Consider the following 20837-nt stretch of genomic DNA (forward strand, 5'->3'; position numbering starts at 1 on the left):
GGGGGGCGGCACCCTTCTGGCACCCTTGTCATCTGTCAGTAGCGAAAATAAAACGACAGAACACTAAAAATTCTAGATGATTGAAAATTTCAAATTCAATTCACATTAGAATTTTTGTGGACGCATGTACCTTGTTTATTGTGATGCGGATCTGCGGATGCTTGTAAGTAGTACATACATTCTCCTTTACTTTGCGCATTATTTGCGCATACATATGCGCAGCCTTTCAGCGCATTGAGGCTTCTCGTGCTGAAAACATGTCTTCCGGCGTTGAAAGTTCTTTTGCGGCTGAAAACTGTGCACTATCGCTCAGGAAACAAAATCGCCGCGGCTTACGAACACGATGATGTCTTCGTACTGTCACAAATATGAACACTGAGAGGTAAGCAGGCATCGAAAACGATTAAAATCTAGATTTGCTGGTGTGTACTTCCCCGCATCTCACGAGAGCACTGCTGGAAAGGTCTGTGACGCAAGGGCATTCACTAACTTGAATACTGCCATTGAACTGTCTCCGACATGTCAATCGACTGAAAAAAAAAATGATTCTCGATGTAAGTTTTCAGGTGAGTAAGTGCCCTGCCTGACTGTTCTTTCCATTTTTTCCCCCCCAGGAATTACTGACACCAACGGATGGCAGTAGAAATACTTGACGTCGACCATTTGGCCATCTCTGCCATCGTTACTGTCGGACTGCAGTTTATTTTCTTTGTCATCGCAGCTACATTCCATTTTGATAAACTCACAGATTTTGCTGGAGGTGCCAACTTTATTATACTAGCATTAACGGTGTTCCTTCTAGCCCAGGTATGTATGAACGCATGCATAATATATATGCGCATATAAGCTTTCCACGCTTTATTCGGGTCTTCCTTGTATCGCATTCCCAATGATAAAGGTATATTTGTCTGCATGCAACACCCGCATTATTCTTGTGCGAATTTTTGCAGCATCTTTTGTAGCGATGATTATTGTTTCTAGACATAAAGGGAATGAAATGCGAAAAGGTTTGCTCCACGAATAAAGTCTAGAAGGAACCGATGATGCTGGGGTCCCTGTGTCCAAGCAGCGTAGAACGCTGCACTGTTCAACCAGAGGCTCGTTGCTGTCTGGTGGCTGGAGAGCCAGGTATTTTTTTTTTTTCTTGCCAGTCACTTGTACGCGCCGCTGTGGCTGTGGTAAGGGCGCTCGGCTACTGATCCAGAGTACCCGGTTTCGAACCCGACCGCGGCGGCCGCGTTTCGATGGAGGCGGAACGCTAAGGCGCCCGTGTGCTGTGCAATGTCAGTGCACGTTAAAGATCCCCAGGGGGTCTAAATTATTCCGGATACCTGCACTACGGCACTCCAGGCACCACTTTCTTCCTTTCTTCTTTCACTCCCTCCTTTATCCCTTCCTTAATTTTACTGCGCGGTTCAGGTGTCCGCAGAGATGCGAGACAGATACTGCGCAATTTCCTTTCCCCAAAAACCAGTTTTTCAATTTTTCTTCAATTCTGGGCAACAATATTGGAGATGGAAATCCTTAGCATGTTGTACAGGTTTATTCTATCATCATCTGGTGGTACTACGTACGTATTTGCATGCAAATACATCCCTTTTGGTCGACACTTATATTTAAGCTAACCTGTCAAAATGCGACCAGTGGTACATATGCTTACGTAAGATCAATTAGTCTCACAGCTTTACAGAAATAATTTGTAGACTATACTAGAGTGTACATTCTATTTTTAAAAATTTATGTTAGTATTTATATGATTAGCCATTGCCATTCTAAATAAAAAGATAAAGAAGTTTATAATGATAGATGAAAATGTTTCATTTCCATGCTGGATTATGGAACTGAAGGTCGTGTCTAGCTCGAATATTTCTTGCTTCCAGTTGGAAAATTTCTTTTTCTCCAGCTGGAAAATTTCCACTTCCAGCTATAGAAGTTGAAATGCACTTCCAGCCACTCCTGCTGGAAATTCAACTGGAAAAGTGCTTCTCCAGCTGGAAATAGTGCCTTCATTTTCATGTGGATTATCAGTTTCCCAAAGAGCTAAGTTGCACTTTTTTCCTGAGAGCATCAAGATTGGCCATAATGTGAACAGTATGCTGCGGAGCAGCAGAGCCAATATCTGACATGACTTTCAGGTAATATATTTGCGCATACATGCAACACAAGCAATATATGTGGGCATGGCCACTTGATCTTGGACAACTCCTGCAGTGGCTGTCAGGTTTCACTTGCTGTGTCCTAGCTCAAGTTCTTGCGAATGCGCAAGTTCTTGCAGTGGCAGCAGGTCACATGCTCAATACGTGCAAAATATTTGTGCCACACTGTGTTCAGGTACACATGCATATATAGTATGGAAAGAATGCACCACTCACCAGTTTGTGCCTTGAACTTTTTTCAGACTTACAGCCCCAGGCAATGCCTCGTGACTGGTCTTGTCTGCTTGTGGGGAGTGCGGCTGTCAACCTTCCTCCTTTTTCGCATTATCAAAATTGGTAGAGATGAAAGGTTTCAAGAAGTTGGCAAGAATGTTGTCCGCTTCGCCGTCTTTTGGACTTTTCAGGTTAGTGATCCTGTTAATAATAATGACAAAGGAAAACAGTAGATGGTCTCCAAACCAAAAGCAGTCCTAATAAAGGAGTGATTAGAGTTAGCATACTCTTGAGCCCAGTGATACTGCTACATTTAAAAGCTTCATTGGTTGAGCAGCTGCCCTATTTAGGTGGTCATCGATTAAGCCCTGGACAAGTATGAATTTCCTTCCTACCACTAAGATTTTAGACAGCTGTTTAGCTTTCCTTTGTCACAGTACAACTCTGTTCAGGTGACTGTTAACTGTAATTGTTCACTTTTCTTTAATTTCATTCTAACTTACGTGGTTCTCCTGGAACTGTCGGACACAGCCTAGTACCATTTAGTGCACATTGGTGTGCTAGTGTGTCACACGCTCATGTGCTTTGATAAGATTTGGAACCTTTCATTAAGGAAAATTGCATGTCATTGATTTTGCCACAGCACTAATAAGTTTCTGTGAATTGTGCATGCTCATAGTGCATACACACTCAGCAGTTGCTGCAGTTAGTTTGCATGCATGCCTTGTGCTACAACTGTTTTCACTTCGTGGTTGCCTAGCAGAGTTGCCTTTGCATTGAGCACTGCCTGAAATTTGTGCTTTGAAGGGTTACAGACACAAAATTTTGGATACCAACAAGGGACATAATTTGTTTTTTTGGCACATACGGATGCCACCAAGCAAGTTTCAGTTGCACAAATTCAGTGGAGAATGCAGTTTTATATGATTTTCAGTATTGGTCAACGAGCAGCTTTGATATTTCCAACCACACGGAAATCAACATTGAGCGACATATGTAATCCAAGCAAAAATTAATTGTGATGCGCCTTTCAAAAAATAGTAACATGAAAACTGACAGACTGCTTGTTATCACGTGGTGGAAGTGCTAGCAGACAAACTTCTCCTCACATCAGAGATTTCTGAGTTCACGTGATCACCATTGCTGCAGTGGGTGTAATGTGGCATTATGTGGGAGCTGCATGCTGGTGTTGATGGTAAAAAATGGCTTCTAATTTGTCACATTGTGCTCATGTTTTCTGAGTTTATTTATTTTCATGATTGCTATGCTTGTAGGGATCTTTCAAGGCAAAAATATTGACATGCAAAAACTGCGTCTGTATGGCTTTAGGCTGTGTGCAGCGGTTTGCTGTTCTTACCAGCTAAAGCAGGTGTAGCAGGAGCAGGTGTTTCACTTTCACTGCCATCAGATGATGTGTCTACTGATTGTAAATGTACTTTAGTGAAGCTGGCAGAGTTGACAGTACCAAATACATGGAAACACTTTAGCAAATTTAAAGCTTTAAAGCTTGGCACCTCTGCTCAGGGCATAAATTAGGCCGCTTGATTTCAGTTTCTTTATACAGTAGTCAAGTGTGAGGTTACTTGTACTCAAACCATTGACCACTTTATTATTGTCATTTATTTCAAATAAGGCAGCTTCAATTCGATGGAGACGAATTGCAAAACATGCCTGTGTGATATGCAATCTCAGTGCACGTTAAAGCACCCCAGGTGGTAGAAAGTAACCTGAAGCCTTCCGCTATGGTGCCTGATACCTCACATACAGTTCCGGGATGGTAAACCTCACATAACTAGCACAACAATATTTTCATTATTATACTTCAGGGCATAGCTTCTTCAAAGAAAAGGCTTTCAGTCTTGGAGGGTTAGTTGCATGCTGACACATCCACCATCTGTTTGATGAGAACATGACACAAGCTTGACAGGACCAACTGAAAAGGCTCTCATGCAGGCAGTGTGGGTGTACACTGTCAGCCTTCCCGTCATCTTCGTCAACTCCCCGCGCAAGGCTGAGCCCCTGACGGATGCCACCATGACCCGGCTCGACATGGCCGGCACCATTGTGTTTGTCATTGGCTTCCTTTGTGAGGCCATGGCAGATGCCCAGAAGTACACCTACCGGCAGAACACGTCCAATGCCAGGCACTGGTGCGACGTTGGTGAGCGCTCCGATTGCAGGCCATGCAAACTTTACTCTGTGTGTAGGGCATTCCTGATGGAGGCGAAATTCTAGGGGCCCGTGTACTGTGCGATGTCAGTGCATGTTAAAGAACCGCAGGTGGTCGAAATTTCCGGAGCCCTACACTACGGCATTCCTCATAGTCTGAGTCGCTTTGAGAGGTTAAACCCCTATAAACCATAAACCGTTAGGGCATTCATGTACTCATACACCTTCCCAAATAGGTTCGGGGTAGCGAATAGGCAATGTCAAACAGGCTCTAGTAGAGAACTGGAGACAGCCCCTTATGTATAAATATGCGTGCCTTCTTCTGTTTACACCTTGGCAGGTTTGAATTGCTGGTGTCTCTGTATTTTAACTGATGTTTTCTATCATAATTTTGCTGCTGAACCTTTTGTGTGAAGCATGTTTTGAAATGGAAATCGAAACCAGTTTTATAACGTTTCAAATTAACATTAATGTAGCAATGGGGCTGCGATTGTTTGAGTCAGCTTAAGTCACGCACCATAGGCTTTGAGCTGTTGTTTTACAGCACTTGAAAGTTGAAAGTTTATTAATGCATTCAAAAAAAAAAGGTTACAAACGTGTACAGTGAGAGGTCCCATGGTACAAGACTGCAGGCGGGACCTCCCATGACAGTAAATTTCAGTAAGCAACAAGATAAGAAATACACAACACATTAATTAGCAACGCAGAGAATGAATACATAGTGAAATATGAGTTATTGAAATACTTAAATATAAACAATATAATGCAGGAGAATGTACAATAAAACACTCACAGATGTCGTGATACATAGGATCAATAGCAAAAAAGAAGAAAATCACATATTAAGAAGGAAAAGCTTTAATTTGTGTTTGAACAATGAAAGCATATTAGTTTGTTTGATGTCCAAGTTCAAAGAATTCCAAAATGATATGGATGAAAAATTAAGGCATTGTTTCCCGTAGTTAGTTCTGATCTTAGGTAGCAAAAAATTATTACGCAGCGCAAAACGTGTGACGATGTTGCTTATGAGCGTGCCGTGTGAAAATATGCTTAGCGGGATCTGATGATGCAGAATCTTAAAGAATAGGATACCAATGTTCTAAAAATAAAGGGCCGAGATAGGTAGAACGTTTAAATCTATGAATAAAATGCGTGAGGGTGACATTCGAGAGGTATAGGTTATGATGCGCATGGTTTGCTTTTGCAGTTTTATTAAAGGCCAGAGGTGAATATGATAGGTATTACCCCAAGATGAGATACCGTAGTTTAAGTGGCTGTGGATGAATGCGTAGTAAAGGGATAATAAAGTTTTAATTGGGAAATAGCTTTGGGCTTTAATTAGTGCGCGTAACCCATACGAAACTTTCTTGCACGTTTCAGCTACATGATGATGGAGTTTTAAGTGAGGGTCAGTGATAACACCCAGAAATGAAACTCGATCTTGTGACGAAATAGCGGCAGAATTGAGGTTTAATAGTGGTGTAATGGGCAATGGCTTTTGAAGGGGATGGAAAATCTGAAAACATGTCTTGGTGACGTTTACGGACAGGCGGTTAATGTGGCACCAGCGCTCAAGAGAATTAAGGTCATATTGTAGGTTATGTATGAGCTGATTAATGTCCTGGTGCGATGATATCATGGTAGAGTCATCTGCATACAGTATACTATTGCAATTCTTTAAAGAGGACGGTACATCATTAATGTAAAGTAAAAACAATACAGGGCCTAGATTAGAACCTTGTGGAACACTCTTGTTAATTACAGCTATGTTAGATGCGTGATCGTTAATAGTGACTATGTGCTCTCGGTCGCAGAGAAAGCTCTTCAGGAGCATTAGTGGAGGTCCAGTGGTACCGTATGATTCCAGTTTGTGAAACAAGATGGAGTGATCGATGGAATCAAATGCTTTACTAAAATCTATGTATACTGCTCCTGAGAACATTCCTTTATCAATAGCCAGCCTAACGAAATATATGAGAGATGCTATGGCAGTATCTGTAGATAGTCCGCGGCGAAAGCCGTGTTGACTATCTGTCAATATGTGAAATTGTTCAATATAACTTGACAACCTTAATTCAATTAATTTTTCTAAAATCTTGTCAAAAAAGGGAAGGATTGCAATTGGTCGATAATTATTTGGCAGAGCTGGATCACCTTTTTTGAAGACCGGTATTATTTTCGCTATCTTTAGCTGCTTGGGATAACTGGCACATTTAAAAACGAGATTTGCAGATGTGGCTGAGGACTGGTGCAAGCAGTGATCGGATACTTTTCACATGCTTTCCATGGATATTGTCGACGCCGGGGCCGGTCGTGTTTAAATTAGCAATTACGGATAGAACTTCATCTGGACATGTGGGGGTAAGAAAGAATGAATGAGGGCAGTGCTCAAGAGAAGGTGCGCACAGCGAAGAGAAAGGATAATTAGATGAATTGAAAAAATGGTTGCTAAAGGCATTCGCCATTTCCTTAGGGTCTGATAAAGTAACACCACCGCATAAAATAGATTTAACAGCATTAGGCGACTGATGAATGTTCAGAAATTCGTCAAGAAGCTGCCATTTTTGCTTAGGATTGTTAGTATGTCTAGATAACTGGTTTTCATAGTAGCGTCGTTTAGCTTTCCTTAGAAGCGATGTTAGTATACTGGAATACGTTTTATATCTTAATTTAAGACGAAGATTGAACGGCTGGCGTTTAGTTTTCTTATGCATGTTTTCTTTTTTCATTAGAGAGTTTAACAAAGCAGTAGTTATTCGCGGGGAAACGGGGGTATTATATTTTCTCGTGGAAGATTGGAGCGAAGTGCATTCATTGATTGCTGATGTAATTATTTTCGACAGCTCATGTACAGCCACTTCTGGGTCCAAGAGACCCAAAATGTATGAAAGATCAGTATTAGGCACGCTTTCAATATATTTTTCGGTATCAAAAACTGACTTCTTAGTAGACTTGTAGTTACTGCAACGAGATGATAGTGCGTAAAGAAATACTGGGAAATGATCAGTGCCATCACACTCTATCACACCAACCGGAGGAGCAATGGGAAAATTGGAGAGAATACGATCAAGTAATGAATGCGAACCATGGTCAGTACAACGCGTAGGGGTGCTAATTAAGTTTGTGTAACCATAGCTGTAGAAACAGGTCGTGTAGTCGACACAGATGGGATAAGTTATGTCAAGCATATTGATATTAAAGTCGCCCATAATGAAGACATTTTTATCTTCGAATGATAATTTATGGAGTGCTAGTTCAAAAGCCCGGCAGAATTCAGACACATCATTTGAAGGGGACCTATAAATAGCGCCGCATATAACCTTCTGTATGTCACCAGTAGATCGGCAGTCAATTTCTATCCAAACTGTTTCGCATTTATTCACATTCAAGCACAAATCAAGGTGTGTTTTTTAGGCAATGTTCTTTGAAATGTAGATAGCCGAACCGCCATAGGGGTTATCAACACGGTGGGCGTATTCGCATGAATAGCCAGGAAAAGCATACAAATCTTTATCAAGGGATGATAGCCAGGTTTCAGAAAATGAAATGATGGAAAATTGATGCTGAAGGGAAGTAAGCAAAGTGGTTATGCTATCGTAATTCTTCCGTAGGCTACGGGCATTGAAGTGGATGGCAGACAGACCTTTAGATTCGGATAATATAGAATGAGCATCTTCCGGGGAAAATGATGCCATGATGGTGGTTAGAAATATGTAGAACGTCAGCACCAGTATGTCTATTCACGGAAAATGTCAAGGTCGCCTACATTATTTATCCGAAAGACTGTGCTGTTCTGCTCCTTCCTAGCCAGAATAACACAGTTCGATGTCCACAAGAAGGCCCATTTGTTTTCCTTCTTTAGCTTGTGCGCCTTCGAAAAAAGGTCCTTATTATCAAGTGAAAGGTGCTCATTGACATAAACAGGAGCCTCCTGCGTTTGAGGGAAACCCAGGCATGTCGTTGCAGGATGAGTTTTCCTAGCTTTTGCAAGGAATTCCGCCTTCTTGTTTCGCGAGAGGAAACGAACAATTATGTTTTTTTCATTCTTGTTGCGAGTTGGAACCCTGTGCACAATATCTAGATCTTCTGAATTTACGGGGCAGTCAATCTCGCTGCCGAGATCCTCAACGATCTTGATGCAATCTTCGCCCTGAGTAACAGGGACACCTCTGATTTCAAGATTATTCAGACGCAAATATTATTCCAGGTGAGCAACCCTGCGCACGAGGTCCTCATTGCTCTCCTGTAGTTTCTTGTTTTCGGCAGCAAGACCGTGTTCCTATTCTTTATGGTTTCAAGCTCGTTGCTCATGAATTCAAGAGAGTTTTTCAGCTCATCAACCTCAGTTTGAAGTTCCTTGACAGTATCATCACTGCGCAAGGCAACGGTGCTTTTGACAGTGTCAAGTACATCAGCGAGATTTTTTAGTTTTGCTTCGAAGGATAATTTAAGTTCCTCGAGTTCTTTAGCAACAACAGCAACAGTGGGAGCCATAACCCAAGGAGCGATCTGAGACTAGCAGCCCACAATCAGTATTCGTGGAAGAGGGGGTACAAAGATGTGCCTTTTACCTGGACAAAAAATGGGTTGCTGGTTAGCTCGGGAAGGTAGCCGGACCGTAGTCGCAGATCGCTCCCCAGCGAATGATCCGCGGCGTCGATGGCAGCCAGGTTATATAGCAGCCAGACAGTTCTACAGGTGGCGCTCCGCGGCAGCGGTGGACTTGTGTGTGCTGACGCTAGCAGTCCGAATGCACGTGCCTTCGTTGCGCGCATGCCAGCAGTCACAAACTCGGTTGACGATGCGCAAAATGCGAAGCGTACAGCAGGACAATCTGAACAAAAGATGGGTTGCTGGTTAGCTCGGGAAGGTAGCCGGACTGTAGTCGCAGATCGCTCCCTAGTGAATGATGGCAGCCTTGTGAACATCACCTTAAGAAGCAAGTTTACATTGCCAGAATGTGACATTGCAGACGACATGGCTATTCATTACATTGCCTTTGCCCCTCTGTAGCGAGGATAATCCAAATTAAGAGAGGCTTTTACTCAATTCAGTGTTCATAAACAACCAGAAGAGGTTAGTAATAACTTTTCTAAAATTCGTGTTTCACGTATGAAGCTCACCAGATTCATTTGCAGTGTGGAGCTGAATGCGAGTTCAGGTCACTTCCACCAAGCATTCATCTTTGTGCGAAGTAAAGTAGTGTCGGCAGGTTAAAAACAAATAAAAATAATGTTGTCCAGCTGTGTGTGTGACAGAAATTGCGATGGTTGAGTAAAAGAAATAAGAATAATATTGCCCAGCTAGCCCACACTGCTTAAAGCACAATGGGCTCCTGTGTCTGACAAAAGTTAGGATGGGTGAGTAAAAGAAATAATAATATTGCCCAGCCCCTTGTATGTGACAGCAGCTGCAATTGCACATACAGTAACTATTTTAGTTGATTCTGACACTATCAGAATTTTTTTTGTTTTAGAACCACTGGTTTGTTGATAGCCAGAGCCACACCTTGTGGTTGGCCTCATGTAGTAATGCATTTCATATTGGTCCTTGCATATTCGTTAAATAAAAATAGATCACTGCCATTTTCAAGCCTGACCTTGAAGAAAGCAAGCTCAGTGAGATGCATGGATCTGATTTATCATTTTCCACAAAGAGACAATTCCTGCAACTCTGGGAAAAGTAGCACCATGCATGGTGCTACAGTGATACACTACTGCTCGGAGTGTGTATTGCCCAAAATCGGACAAAGGTATCCCATGTGACTTGAGAAAAAAAGCAGACCAAAGCAGAATTTTTCTATCTTCTCAGCCCATAGAGTTACCACACTGCTGCCAGTAATCTCATGCAACTAGTCTAATCTGTTTGCAGCAGATGGAAAATCTTGTATACATGCATCTCATAACACTCACTTTTTCAAAGGCTCACAGACAATGATATGTGGCTTTATTATTTAATGAACAAAACAAGTACTGTTGATGCCAAATGCACTATTATACAAGGCTCACCAGAAAAGGCAAACTTCGTATGAATTTTATGTTAACAAATAAAAGTATGGGCAAAAAAGTTTTTAATAGAGGGCAGAACACACATGTCATGGTATGTTAAGAGTGCATATAGCTGGCCAAAACAAACGCCTTAACAGCAGTGAGGTGTTAGTATGAACCTAAACTTGACAGTAGTATAGTTATCATGCATGCATGTTAACTTCATCTTCAGTGGATGCACAGATGGTGCATAAGCATATGAGCCTGACCTACAAACCGCTATTGAAAAAACTTGCCTGAGCAATCCTCACATGACAATACAATAATCTATTATGGCAGTTTTTTTGTGCATGCATGTGTGACTGACCCTCTGAAAGGTGGGAATGTGACAAGTTCTTTCTAGCACATATTTAAATGACTTCTTAATTTTGTTTTCAAGGGTTAATTGCAATTTTTCGCAAGCCCCTGCAAAATGTAAGGATTTTCTGCTCATGTCAGGATTTAATCGTTCTGGTTTCTACAAATCCAGACCATATTAATCGCTAAACAACTGTGGTTTTTGTATGTGAAGATGACACTAGTGCTTGGTACAAAAAATTCACTGTCTATGTGGCAAAAGCATGGTAAAAATAAACAGGGAGCCTGGAATTAGAAGTGTGTACAGCATTGCTCCTTCCCTTTCTTTCCCACCTTTATGATGCTTTGCCCGCTCTGTAGTGGACCAATGGCTAAAGCTTTCAGCAGCTGAGCTGAAGGACATTGGGTTTAATCCTGGCTGCAGGAGCTTGCATTTCAGTAGAGGTGAAATTCAAAAATGCCCATATGCTATGCAGTGTCGTCAAATTTAATCCAGAGCCCTTACACTACAATGTTTCATATAGCCCATGTGCCTCCATATAGTCTGAAGCTAATTTGTCCCCATCCTATTATTCTGTTACGGCATCCTATTATGTAAGCTAGTGGACCACTGCCTTCCTTGGTTAAGCCTTCAGGCCACATGGTTTGCATTTGAGCCATGCAGTGGAGCACTTACAGCACCCCTAAAAAAGTGGTAGAGTTTTAACGTAGTTAAACCGAGTAGAACCGAGTAGACGTGCAAAAGCATGTGTTTAGTGTGGTTGGCTCATGGTTTTGTTTTGCTGGGTTTTGCTTTGCTGGTTTTGCTTTGCTGGGTTGCTGGGTTGGCACGTCTGACGATGATATTAGACTCAGGTTAAGCTCTGATCGAGGTTAAGCTGATCTGATCTGTTCACCCCACAGGTGGAAGTTGATGAGAGAGAGGGTTTATTGATATGAAAGGCAGAGAGGTTGGCCTGAAAATAAATATCTGGCCTGCTACTCTGCTCTGGGGGACGGGAAGAGGAGATAAAAGAAGGTCACGATGGGGGACGATGATGATGGGAGGAGGCAGATCAAAAACTGCTTTAAAAAAAAAAAAACAGGGCTCACTTTCTGACATCACAAACGCGAGACAAGGTCCGTGTCGCTCAAAAAGCGTGAGAGCACTCGCGTTGCCTTTACAGTTCTAAAACTATCTGGCCAAGCGCCGAGGATCAAATCCTCAGAGAGGAGCGATGTGTCCATAGGCTTCAGAGCAGATGCGAGTATGAGTCTTTCACGTGCATACGCTGGACACACCACTAAAACATGCTCTATAGTCTCTAGCACGCCACATGTGGTACATTCCGGGGAGTCCGCTTGTCCTATTAAGTGCAAGTATTTGCGCGTGAATGCCACGTTTAAACGTAGTCTACGGATAACGCATGCAATAGGGCGAGGTATTCCGCGAAGAACTGAAAAGGTCATCGTCGGATCTAGCCGTTTAAGGCGGATATGGCGGGTGTCTGGCAGGGCCCAGAACCTAGCCGTCGCCCTCCTCATCAATTCCGAAAGGAGACAAGTTGTGTCCACTATAGAAAACGGTACAGCTGTACGCAGGCCACTGCTGAAGGCGCTCCTTGCTTCAGCGTCGGCGGTCTCATTTCCATCGAGTCCGCAGTGTCCGGGGATCCACTGAAACACTATACGGTGGCCGTTTCCCTGAGCAAATGATACAAGACTAATGATATCAAGAGCCAGAGCTTGGTAGGCTGTGTGGCTTAGGAAGCATCCTAAAATGTGTAGCGCAGGTTTACAGTCGGTGAAAATGCACCACTCCTGAGGCGGTTCTCCGCAGATGTCGTGAATCGATTCCTGAAGGCCCACAAGCTCTGCAGCGGTTGAAGTAGACTTGTGTCCCAAAATGAATCTGCGGGTCGTCTGTTGTGCAGGGATTGCGAAAGCTGCTGTTGATGCATTTGGAGACGCAGATCCATCCGTGTAGACATGCACACATTTGTGGTATTCTGGCCAGATGTAGGCAAGTGCGAGTTGCTTCAGTCCGCTAACCGGCATCATAGACTTCTTGATTATGCCAGGGACATGCATGCAGACTGAAGGCTGATCCATTACCCATGGGGGCTGCAAGGAATGATGCGGCAGGGCATAGTCTGATGGCAATTCGGAGCGATGGAAGCGCAGTGCACGTGCAAAACTGTTGTCCGGTCGCTCATCAAAAATCTTCGTCAGCGGGTGACAGCGGTGCCGTGTAAGCGCACGTAAATATACACGAAGTGGTTCATGTGACAGGTAGACCGATATTGGGCACGCACGAGATTCCTCAATCGTGCCTTTGTTCGAGGCACAACGTGGTAATCCGAGGCATATCGTGAGCGCCTGTGCTTGGACACTCTCTAATGTCCGCAAGCAGGAAATACTCATGTTAGAGAGTGCAGGAAGGCTGTAACGAATGTAGCCAATAAAGAGGGTATAGTAAAGTCGAAGCAAGGAGCGCTCCGTTGGGCCCCATTTAATGCCTGCCACAAAGCGAAGCACATGGCAAAAAAGAGTGAGTCTTTTCTTTAGCATGTTTATATGCCTCGACCATGACAGATCGCGGTCAATGATAATGCCCAAAAATCTGTGGTGGGAGACGTATGGTATTGCAACCCCTTGAAGAGTTACCGGGTAGTGGCAGACAGACTTGCGCGTGAATGCGACCAGAGCACATTTTTCAGCTGCCAAGAGCAAACCCTGACGCCGTAGGTACCTTGAAGTAGATGACACGGCATGTTGTAATCTCGTACGCATTTGCGGACGTGTCGAACCCAATGCCCAGATGCAGATATCATCAGCATAGGCACTGATGTGAATGTTAGTGGGAAGTTCATTCACCAGTCCAATCAATGCCACGTTAAATAGGGTTGGGCTAAGAACTCCTCCCTGAGGAACTCCACGGCAAACCTGATGACGGGTAGTCTCCCCATCAGGCGTATACATGTAAACAGACCGGCCGTTGAGGTAGCTCCCAATTCACGAATACATCTGGCTGCCAACGCCAATGTCGTCAAGGGCATCAAGGATGGCGTCATGAAGTACATTATCGTAGGCCCCTTTGATGTCCAAGAAGACAGCAGCGACGAGTTGGCGACTACGTTTTTCATGTTCCACTGTCGATATGAGGTCGATTACGCTGTCAATCGAAGAACATCCCCTCCGGAACCCGGTCATCATATCCGGATAGAGAGCATTCTGCTCTAAAAACCATTCGAGCCGCGCCAGCACCATTCGCTCCATAACTTTGCCGACGCAGCTTGCTAGTGCAACTGGCCGGTATGAGGTAAGCTCATAAGGAGGTTTGCCAGGCTTCAAAAGTGCAACCAGGCGGCTGATCTTCCAGTGTTCTGGAACGATTCCGGAAGCCCATGTATCATTGTAGTAACTGAGCAGCACAGTTCGGCCTTCCATGCCAAGGTGAGAGAGGGACGCGTACGAAATCCCGTCAGGACCAGGTGCAGATGGACGCCTACACGAGGAAAGAGCAGCTTCTAGTTCAGGCATCGTGAATAGCATGTCGTAGTGGTCATCTGGTGAAGGTGGTACAAAAGCCTCCAAACTGGTTGATGGTACCATAGTTGTGCCCACAACCATTTTGCAGAATTCTTCTGCTACCTCTACATTATTACGGCGTTGGTAAATAGACAGGGCACGGAAAGGATAGCGTTCCTGCGGGGGTGAACGCAAGCTCCTGGCTACATTCCAAATACGTGACAGTGGTTTGCGAGGGTCCAGCGATGAACAGAACTGCCTCCAACGTTGTCTCCCTAGTGTCGCTAGGTGGCGCTTTATTTGTCGTTGAGCTCGGCGACAAAGGGCAAGATCATACGTGGATTTGGTTCTTCTGTATTTCCTTTCGGCGCACCGACGGACTGCGCGTAGTCTTTCGAATTCCACGTCAATAGTAGACCCTGGCTTAGGCGCACATATATACCGCGTGGTCTCACTGAGAGAGGACGTAATCAGGCCTTCTATTTTAGATGGTGTTGAGAGGTCCACACCGGAAATCTCCACGGACGACCTAAAGGCAGGCCAGTCTGTATATCGCACGCGAGACGAAGTAGTAGTAGGTGCATACCACTTGACGCAAACATACGTTGGAATGTGGTCACTCCCATGTGTTACCACGTCACTGCACCAGCTGACGTAAAACTGGAGACTTGCTGAAACAAACGCCAGATCCAAGCAGCTGTTGTACGACGTGCCACGCAGAAACGTAGGTGAACCATCGTTGATATTTATGAAGTTCTGGGAGTGCATAAAGTCAAACAGGTTCCTGCCTCGGTTATTCATAACAGCACTGCCCCGCTGAGGGTGATGAGCATTAAAATCGCCCACTATGATATGAGGAGCTGGACAACTCTGGATGGCTGAATATAGGTACGAAGTATCAATGGCATCTCTAGGTGGAATGTAGGCACCGATTATTGAAAAGACCCGTCCTTTTAGCGTGACTGTCAAACAGATGTAATGGTTTGTGTTGTGTGGCTGTAGAACTTGGCAGACGTGCGCAATGTCTTGGCGTATGCAAACTAACACTTTGCTAGTTTCGTCTTCTGTGCGAGACCACAGCAGCACGTATCCAGAAAGGCGGAAAGGCGACGGCATGTTGGGCTCACATATAACCAGCACAGGGAAGCGGTACTTGTGGACGCATTGCCGGAAGTCACTCAGACGACCTCGTAGGCCTCGGGCATTCCATTGCACCACTACACTACGGCGCACGTGCATTGGCACAGATGAGGTGGGTTTTGGTTGTGCCATAATGAATTACTGCAACGCCGCCAAGAGCGGCTCAAGTGCATCCAAAAACTGCACAACAATCTTTGCTGTTGGCGTGTTAATGCCTGAAAGCAGCACGCGCATTGAACACACAAGCTTTTTTAACATTATGCTCACATCCTGACCTTCGGGCTTGCCAACAGTGTCAGCTGGAGTGGCAACCGGTCTTGGTCTTGCCATGGCGATCTCCTTGGATGGCAGAGCAGGCCATTCAGCATCAGAGGAAGAAGGTAACACAAACGCATCAGACTGAGCTACTGCGGTAACATGGGACACGGCCGCAGACGTCTTGTTATCGTTGTTAGGCTCATGCTGCTGTGCCGGCTGAGCTGATACTTCCTGCAACTGTGGTGCAGGTGGACTAGAATTGTGTGGAACCGAACGACGCCGCCGGGAACGATGTTTGCGGCGACGAATACGCGCCGCCGCTTCTTGGTGGGTTGAATTGTCCTTCACCATCTTTTTCAGGATGAGTCTTTCGTTTTGCAGCTTAGGGCAGTCCTTAGCTGTGGCTTCATGGGCACCCGAGCAGTTGGCGCACTTTATAGTCTCCGTCGTGCAGGTGTCATGCTGGTGCATCCCGCCGCATCGACGGCAGGATACCTCATTCTTGCAAACAGCACTCACATGACCTATCTTGTTGCACTGGTGGCACTGAACAGGTTTGGGAACATACAGGCGGACAGGATGCCTCACATAGCCCACCTTGACGTGGGATGGCAGAGCGTCAGTTTCAAAAACTAGTTTGACACACTTGGAGCGCCCGAAACGATGAATGTCAACAATCCGGGCCGTAGATTTAATCAGCGACCAGAGGTCCTTGTCAGCTATCTCCGGGTCAACATCAGTGATAACTCCAGTGGTTGTCCGCTTCCCGTAAGCAACGTAGGAGCGGACCGTCATGCCACCGAGGATGCTAGTTTCTTTCAGCTTGTCTACCGATGCCTGAGATGTAACATCTACTGTCAGGACATTCTTCCATGCATTAATTCTGACTTCACAGACTTGTCCCGGAACAACCCGGTCGAAAAACTGGGTTAGCCGCTGTCTGTTAATGGTGTTCAGATTAGCCGTCTGCATTATAGGAATGAAGGCCACTGAGAAGACACCTGGCTGGTCAACATTCCTCGTAGGCAACTCACCCGCTGTCGATGTCCGGTGCAACTTCCTTTTCAGGTGGCGCGACTCAACAAGCATGAAGCTGCTGCTGTCAGAATCCATCGCTGTCACCGTGGATTCATCAGACGAATCTGGAAGCTCCACATCAGCACTAGAGTTGCCACCTGGTAGAGCCGCAGTCTTGTCAACGGCGACCACGGGAGGACACAGGGGTTGTACTCCCGCCATCCCGAAGGATGACGAGGACACAGTTCACGCACAAAAGCAAAAAACTGCAGAAAAGGGGAAGAGCTCAAACAAAGAACATTCGGCACCACCACTTCTTCTTCTTCCAGTGGAAGTTGATGAAGTCGATTATGTGCAATGCACAGCGCGAGGGAGTGTTGCAGTTTAACACGAGGCATGATTGGCTGCACAGCGCGAGGGAGTGTTGCAGTTTAACACGAGGCATGATTGGCTGTGGCGATAGCATTGTGCTCTTGTGCAGTGGCTAGCGAAGCTGACCTATTCATGCCGCCACAGGTTCGAAACCCAGTCGCGGTAATATTTATTTTATTTCTGCACCCTCAAGGTCATGCAAGCCACAGGATTCCTGGTTGGGTTTGATCCCGTGAAGTAGTGCTTTCGCACTAAAACCAAATGGCCTGAAAGGGGGCGGCGAGGGTTATTGTCACCTTACATAGATTTAGACCTTAATGGGTACTATAAGAGCTCCACTGCACAGCTGAAAAACAAACCATGTGGCCTGAAGACCTTTGACCAAGGGATGTCAGCAGGTTTGTACACTTTACACAGTACGTATAATTGGTACTCTGATTCGTTGATATTTTTTTTTTTCAGTCCAGGAATTTCAGGTATCAATACAACAGCCATGCTCTCAGAAAATTCCACATTTTACTAGCAATACAAATGCACATATACACAAGGGCAGGGCATACAGAGACAGATTGCCCTGTGGTGAAATGAGGACAAGTATACAGATGTGTACTTTTCGATACAGAAGTATCCAGGACACTTGTGCAATGACAAAGGTACATATAGCTATATAGTCTGGTGGTGACTCACAACAATGGACCCTTTTCAAAAATGATGAGCCAGCTTTACAGCAATGGAGCAATGCAGCAAATGCAAATGCAAGTAATGTGTTTTATGACATATATAGAAGATGTTGACGAGATTGCTATAACAGAACCACGTGCAGCTTCCAAGCGCTGGCTAGTACATTCCATGCTGCGTCTTCATCTGACTGTTGGCTGGTGGTGCCATTTGTTGATCGGTGTACAACGTTAGAAAGCCAACCTAATGAATTTTCAAGAGTCTATTCTGCATGAAACTGGATGGGGCGTGTGCTTGTTCTTTTGCGTGGGCATGTAACCGGACAATGCCATGTAATAGTGGACTTGAGAAACTGTGCCACTGCTAATATACCTTGGAGAGTTTTGTCCATGATAGAACATTCTGTAGAAAGCTTACTCCATGATGCTCGTACCTATGCAACTTACCTTGGTGTAGTTATTTAGGTGTAATGTGGTACAGTTATTGCAATAATTTCTTTCTTCCAACAGAGAGCAAGAAGTTAAGTATTGTGGTCGATTCATTTTTATAATGCAATGCCAATTTTAACTTTTGAAAGGAAACAGTTTGAGGCAGTATGGGGCTTAGCATGGTTTGTCTGCGATAATATATCAAAGTGGGGGTTTAATATTTATTATTTACCATTGGCATCAAATGAAATGAGAACAGAAAAAACAAAAATATTAGCTGCTGGAGAGGAAATAGAGGCGAGTTGCATTAAAGCTTCCACTTCCACCTTTAAAGTGAAAATCAACTGCATCAGTAGTGTTTCTCTCAACTGAAATATTCTAATTTTTTTGTTATTGTTTCGACCGTCTTGTTGCAATTCATTTTGCAGTGATAGTACATTGTGCTTGGTGCAAGACATGGCATTTAGGCTGCTGCTTGGGACTCCTTGTGAATGGGTCGCTTGGGATTGGGCGTCATATTTAATTATTATACTCCTCAAATTGCCCTAATAAGGAAAATACAATACAGTATACAGAATGAATCATAAATGAATGACACTGGGGTTAAAGCATAATATTTTCGATGGCATTTTTAAAATTGCTGGCGCTGGTGTGGAGTGTGGCATTGGCAGGCAGTTACAGTCGACTGCTGTCTGTGCAAAGAAAGAATGCAAGTGTGCAGTGGTACGTGCACGAGGAGGATAAATGATTTTAATATGAATGGTGCAAAGGGAGACGTGATGATCCAGATTTAAATCTGTGAAGAATAGGTAAAAAAATTTCTGAAAGAGGCTCAGTCTTTAGATTTTGCATCATAGAGTTGCAAGGGCAAGCTGGTTAACTTTAGATTTCATGGCAGTGACACCAGAATGATAAGAATAATCTGAGTGAATGAATCTAACTGTACGATATTGTACAGATTCGATCGAGTGTTTTCGTCAAGTAAAAAATGTAAGGGTCCCATACTGCACATGCATATTCCAGCTTTGGGCGAACTAACACTATGTGGGAAAGAGACATAACAGAAGAATAAGCTAATATATAGCTGCATCGTAAGTAGGACAGGACACAATTAGCTTCATTAGTAATTGCTGTAATATCGGTGGACGAAGAAAGACCATGCTGATGTGGGAGAAATAACGGTGCCACATAGTTCATAGTCGGGCATTGAGTAAGTATATCGCTGTTGAAAAAGGCACTAACCACGCTTTGCACCAAGATTCTACATGTGAAAGGTCAGGCTGGAGGGCACAAACATTAGCGTTACTGTTAATAAGGCGATAAATAACACAATCATCAGCAAATAGGTGAATGGTTTGAAATGTTTGAAGTGATCTCACTTATATACCAGGTGGCGCAGCTAAATGTAACCAAGCTTTTAAAAATACACGGAATGTCCTAGCCGCATGAAACCAATTGAGGGTTGTTTAGAGTTGTGTCACTTAGTGTGCAGTATTTTTTCGTTCTTCAAAGTGAATTAATTAGTTAGGCCTAATTAGCTAACTTTTTACTTATTGGCTCAAGGAACAAAGTGTCGGTGAAAAAGTTGTAGATAGCTTTGAAAAACAGCTTACAGAAATGTTTGCACCAAGGTACGGTTTACGTAAAGTAGTTTTTTTACCAGCCCTAAACCATAATTCGCAGAATGAAAAAAACCTTCCATGTGACAATGGTGCCACTTCAATATCCCGCGATGTGCTTTAGAGAACAAAACCTGGTTTTTTCTGAAGTGCTCTCCCCGATGAGCCTTTTTGTGCACATTAGGGCAGAGACATGAGCCAGTAGCTGGTCACGTGATAGCTTTCTTTTAAGGCCAATAAATAAAGCTTCGTAAGTTGTACCTTGATGGAAACAGCCAGCGCTACTAGCGGTTTTTCGCGACGATCTACAACTTTTCTATTGACACTTTGTTCCTCGTCAATAATTAAAAAATAGCTAATTAGCCTTACTCATTCATTAACTTTGAAGAACAAAAAATACTACAGACTATGCCGTGCAACTCTGAACAACCCTCTGTTGATTTCACTAGGGCTCGGACACTTCCTCTATGTTAAAAGCTTGGTTACATTTAGCTGGGACACGTGGTATATTAGAAAAAGTAGTGGACCGAGGACAGTGCCCTGAAGCACACCTGGGAGTACAGGAGACCTGGCAGAAGTGGTATTATTGGCACACACAAATTGCTGTCGGTTAGTTAAGAAATCACAAATCCACTTGTGCACGCTAGGGTGAAAATTAAAACATGGAAGTTCTAAAAATAGCTGCTTTTGAGAAACTTGTCAAAAGCTTTTTCGAAGCCTTAAAATAGGGCATCAACAGTAATGTTATTTTCGAGGTTCCTCAATTATTGATGAATAATGCTAATTGTGTCCCACAAGCGTGACCTTTATGAAACCCATGTTGGTTGGCATAAAAGAAGTTACTAGACATTAGACACTTTACAACATGTAAGTGAATTGTATGTTCCATTAGTTCGGACGAAACGCAAGTCAGTGATGTATGGCGATAGTTGC

General features: G+C 44.0%; 1 protein-coding gene across 2 annotated transcripts in view; it reads left to right on the top strand.

Annotated features, from left to right (window-relative positions):
• The first annotated feature begins 7 nt into the window (after positions 1-7).
• LOC144114282 (uncharacterized) overlaps positions 8-20837 on the top strand; it is a 33609-nt gene continuing 12779 nt past the window's right edge. The window contains exons 1-4 of one of the 2 annotated variants that reach the window (XM_077647906.1): positions 8-163; positions 615-807; positions 2399-2560; positions 4323-4530. In XM_077647906.1, coding sequence (XP_077504032.1) covers positions 634-807; positions 2399-2560; positions 4323-4530 — 544 coding nt within the window. In that variant the 5' untranslated portion in view covers positions 8-163; positions 615-633. Of the gene's footprint in view, positions 164-208; positions 383-614; positions 808-2398; positions 2561-4322; positions 4531-20837 lie in introns of those variants that run through there. The other variant, XM_077647904.1, reaches the window with a different exon arrangement.

Source organism: Amblyomma americanum, chromosome 1, assembly GCF_052857255.1.
Source record: "Amblyomma americanum isolate KBUSLIRL-KWMA chromosome 1, ASM5285725v1, whole genome shotgun sequence".
Lineage (NCBI taxonomy): Eukaryota > Metazoa > Arthropoda > Arachnida > Ixodida > Ixodidae > Amblyomma > Amblyomma americanum.